At 38.1% G+C, this 5,226-nt stretch overlaps 1 protein-coding gene across 1 annotated transcript; it reads left to right on the forward strand.

Annotated features, from left to right (window-relative positions):
* Positions 1–2,882: 2,882 nt before the first annotated feature.
* LOC131844950 (uncharacterized) lies at positions 2,883–5,200 on the forward strand (the record flags this gene model as incomplete). The annotated part of the gene is made up of 1 exon (XM_059193944.1): positions 2,883–5,200. A coding segment is annotated over exon 1 (2,255 nt), but the record flags the coding sequence as incomplete, so codon positions are not given.
* Positions 5,201–5,226: the final 26 nt, after the last annotated feature.

Below are 5,226 nucleotides of genomic sequence, written 5' to 3' on the forward strand. Positions count from 1 at the left end.
AGAGATTCGTCATTTAATTTTATGTTGCAATTAGTATTAAAACTTTTAGATAGAGAAAAATTAACACGTTTTGTTTTTTTAGCGTTTAACATAAGATTGTTAGTTGTAAACCAGTGCAAGAGACGCCGCAAAGCACTATTTACATCGTCAAAATTATTAGTCATTCCATTAAGTTTAAAAATCAATGAAGTATCATCTGCAAATTACACTATCCCGCATCTATGCATGGGATATGGGAGATCATTTATGTATACTAGGAATAAAAATGGACTGAGAATAGATCCTTGAGGTACACCCATTTGCACAAGTGACCCATCAGACGTAGCGCTGCTAACCTTTACTTTCTGTATTCTATCAGATAAATAAGATTTTATTAAATTTAAAGCGTTGTCTTTGACGCCATAAAAAGCAAGTTTTTTCAATAATGTGTTATGATCAACGCAATCAAAAGCCTTAGAAAGGTCACAAAAAACACCTATCGCATCCATTTTATTTTACCATGCAACAAATACATGTCTGAGCAACTCTGCACCTGCGTCTGTAGTTGAACGACCTTTGGAAAAACCAAATTGACTATTGTGAATTAAATTATTTAAAATGAAATAACTGACAAGTTGCATTAGGATTATTTTTTCAAAAAATTTACTGAGCGCTGGGAGTATGGATATAGGTCTATAATTTATTGAGTCAGTCCTGTCTCCAGATTTAAAAAGTGGAATGATTTTACTAATTTTCATACATTTATTAAAAATAAAAGCAAGAGACGGCGCAATAATTTCCATTATACTATCCAGTATTTCAACAGATATACCCCATAGATCCTCTGTTTTTTTATTATTTAGCTGTTTAAATATTTTCATTATTTCTACTGATGTTGTGTGTCTAATGTTAAATACAGCTGATCACTTGCTAACATTGTCTGTTAGTGAAGTTTCAGCAGCAGACGGGGAAGATTTTAGAGCCTGTGTCGTAATTAATGGAATATTAGTAAAATAGGATTCGAATGTATCCGCGACTTCTGTGTCGGAATTTACCAATTTGTTATTAATATATAAAGCTATTTTGCTATTTTGAACATTTACTTTTCCAGTTTCGCTATTTATTACTTTCCAAGTGGCTTTTATTTTATCTTTAGATTTAGTTATTATTTTACCCAAATAGAGAGACTTAGCTGCCTGACAAACCCTTTTAAATATTTTGGAATAAGATTTTACGTATTCATGAAATAGGGGATCGGATATATAGCTTCGTTTTTCGTAAAGTTCGTAAAGATTAGCCCTAGATTTATAAATATCAAACGTGGCCCAATCATAAAACTTTGATTTTACATTAGTTGAAAATGTTTTTGGTTTAAATTAATTGCTAGTTTCTTGCTCAATTAAATTAAAAATATGTTCACATACGATGTCCGGGTCATATTAAAGTATTCCGAGACTAGATATTTTATGTTCAATTTTATTTTTAAAACGTGCCAAATTCTTTTGTGTTATTTGTCTGCATGTAATTGTTTGAGTCCCTTTGAACCCCTTATTTTCAATTATAATGTTTTGCCCATAATAATCAAAGCCAAGACAGTCGAAATTAATTTTCACCTTTACTTCACAATTACAGAAAACATTATCTATACAAGTGGTAGAATTTCTGCAACCCTAGTGGGTTCTAAAAAAGATTGTGCAAATCAAATGATTTAAATAAGTTAATTAATCTTAGGCTTATTGAGCATCTCGATAATAAATCAACATTAAAATCGCCACATACAAATATTGTTTTATTCACAAATTATTATATAAGTAAAAATTATATCCAACCGTCCCACCAGAATCAGTTGAACATTGATATCTCATCCGTCATGGAACCAGACGTTTTATGTTTACCCATACTATAATATAAAAACAGTACAAAAGTAAATAAATACAGCACTGTATATGAACCCATCAGGAGAACAATTATTTATTCAGATGAATTTGCATAGGATATTAGGTAGTTTATTATCGAATTGCCTATCGCAACAAGTAATAAATAATTGCAACAAGTAATAAATAATTGTTTTCCGGGATCAAGTATATATAAGATTATAAAAAATATAGTAAATGAAAAATATGACATTCACACGACCCTGGTAATAGCGTTAGGGAATTGTTTGCATATGTGTAAATCAGATATAGTTAATTTAATAAAATAATTATATAATATAGTGGAGCTTGGTATAGGTAAAATATTATTATCCAGCGGCGTCAGCGCTGCTGCGGTTCCTATCATCACCGTGGAGGAGTTCGCCGCGGCCGTGGATAAACTCCGGGGCAAGAATGTCGCCCCGGGTCCGGATGGTATCCACGGCCGCGTCCTGGCCTTGGCCCTAAACACCCTAGGGGACCGACTCCGGCGCTTGTTCAACGCGTGTCTGGAGGATGCCAAATAGCTTCCCTAACGCTGTACGCAGATTAAAAGGTATAGAAAAGAAAATTATGTTAAATACGGAATATGGTAACAGGTATGTCGAACGTGTTAATCATTTATTACAAAATGATTATGCCAGAGAGTTGGAAGACTGCAGTGTCTCGCCACGGACATGGTACTTACCACATTTTGGGGTAGACAACCCAAAGAAAAAAAAACTACGTCTGGTCTTCGATGCCGCAGCTGGCACAAATGGTTTGTCATTAAATGACTATCTACTGAAGGGGCCGGACCTACTTACATCTCTGTTCGGCATTATGGTAAGATTTAGGGAGAACAGAGTAGCGGTGACCGGCGATATAAAAGATATGTTTTTAAGGATAAAGGTAAGAGAAGAAGACCAGAACGCACTCAGATTGCTGTGGAGAAGCAGTCCTGCAGAACATGAAAAACCGTACGTGATGACGTCATTAATATTTGGCGCGAAATGTTCACCGTTCATAGCTCAATTTATTAAGAATAAAAACGCACTAAGGTATGAGTCATCGATGCCAAACGCCGTAGCAGCGATATGTAATCAACATTATATGGATGACTACATAGACAGTTTGCCAGACGAGGCCGCCGCCATAACAATGGTACGTAATATTAGTAAAATTCACAAATCAGGTGGTTTTCATATTTGTAATTGGACTAGCAACAGTCCAGCCGTATTGGATAGTATTCCAAAGGAGTCCTTGGGTACTACGGCCGTAAAGTTCAAAATAGATCAAGAATGCGAAGGTGAACGTACGCTCGGATTGATATGGTACCCGCGCGAAGACGAGTTGGGGTTCGATGTGTCTCTCAAGCGCATACCACATGACATAATTAATGGTAAGAATAGACCAACAAAAAGAGTTATGCTCAGAGTCATAATGTCAATATTCGATGTATTTGGATTCTTATCGCCATTTACTATACAAGGTAAAATAATGTTGCAAGATACCTGGTGCGCTGGAATCAGCTGGGACGACTTAGTAACAGATGACATACATAAAAAATGGTGTCAGTGGGTCAATGTACTAACGAGTGAAATAAAAAATATCCGTCTGCCGAGGTGGTATCAAGCAGCGACGAGTGAGTCAGCGATAAAACGTAGCACATCAGTTCAGGTAAACATAACCTCTCTCACCTCTCTTACATCTACAAGCGTAACCAAACGCGCTATCGGCTACGAAACTGGCGTAGCTAATAGCTGCGCTACGACATCCCGCTGCAATGACGTAGTTACAGGCGCTACGAAACAGGTTTTGGCTGGAAGTGAATATAGTAATTTAGAGTTACACTTGTGTTGCGATGCGTCGACTAAAGCAATGTGCGCAGTCGCATACTGGCGATGGTACGTAAATAAAGATATATGTATGTCATTCATAGCTAGCAAGTGCCGTGTCGCGCCCGTGAGTCATACTACCGTGCCGCGTTTGGAATTGCAAGCTGCTTTATTGGCTGCGAGGTTGGCAGATACAATAATCAGAGAACACAAAATAAATCCAGTAAGGCGTTATTTTTGGTGCGACTCTAGTACCGTGCTACACTGGATATGTAATAAAACGTACATAGCAAACCGGCTGGGTGAAATAGACGAGCTAAGCCGCCCTGAGGAGTGGCGGTATGGACCTACAAAATTAAATGTTGCTGATCTCGCTACGAGAGAAAATTACGACGATTCTCTTTTTAAAAATGAATGGTTTAGAGGTCCGTCATTCTTATACAGCGATGAGTCATCGTGGCCGGTGAATATGATCGATAAGATAAATGAAATGAGTTTAGAACGAGTAATGATAATACAACATGAAGATTGTAGCTTACCTGTACCTGACCCAGGAAGATTTTCATGCTGGTTACGACTGGTGAGGGCTACGGCATGTATTCTAAAATTTATATACAAGTGTAGAAAGCAGATTGAGACTGTTTGCACAGTCATGAAGAGGGCTGAGCGATTGCTGCTAAAATATACACAAGAACAGTCATTCGGTGATGAAATAGCTGCAATTAAAAATGGTAACTGTTTGTCAAAAGGTAGTAAGTTACTTACGTTATCTCCATTTCTGGATGAGTACGGGATTCTCCGTGTCGGCGGCCGCATAGATGCTGCACCGGATGTTGAACCTGAAATGAAGAGACCTATCATCTTGGACGGGCGTAGTCAGGTATCTCAATTAATTGTTAGATACAACCATGTGAAGACAGCCCACGGGAACCAGGAAACCGTTATAAACAACCTGAAACAGAAATATTGGATTATTAGAATACGTCCAACCGTAAAACATGTAGCATATAAATGTATGTTTTGTAGAATAAAAAGAGCAAAACCACAGGTACCGAGAATGGGAGAGCTGCCTGAAGCACGACTGGCTCATCATCAGCGTCCTTTCACACACTGTGGTCTGGATTTGTTTGGACCCATGGAGGTCACTGTGGGGAGACATAGAGAGAAAAGGTATGGAGTTTTATTTACTTGTTTGACAGTCCGTGGAATCCACTTAGAACTGGTGTCATCACTTACCTCTGACTCCCTCATTATGGCTCTTCGTCGAATGGCAGCAAGACGGGGTTGGCCTCGTATGCTGTACTCTGATAATGGTACAAACTTGAGAGGCGCTGATGCTGAGCTGAAGAAGTCTATAAATGAGGTAGATTTTGATAGGCTAACAAATGAAGCAGCTAATATTGGAGTGGAATGGACCTTCATCCGCCTGCCAGTCCCCACTGGGGTGGGGCATGGGAGCGACTTATTAGGAGTGTCAAGACTTCACTTAGGGTAATTTAAAAGAACGTGCACCACGT

Source organism: Achroia grisella, unplaced genomic scaffold, assembly GCF_030625045.1.
Source record: "Achroia grisella isolate CSIRO2021 unplaced genomic scaffold, CSIRO_AGI_Agris_v1 utg4408, whole genome shotgun sequence".
In the NCBI taxonomy this organism is placed as follows: Eukaryota; Metazoa; Arthropoda; class Insecta; order Lepidoptera; family Pyralidae; genus Achroia; species Achroia grisella.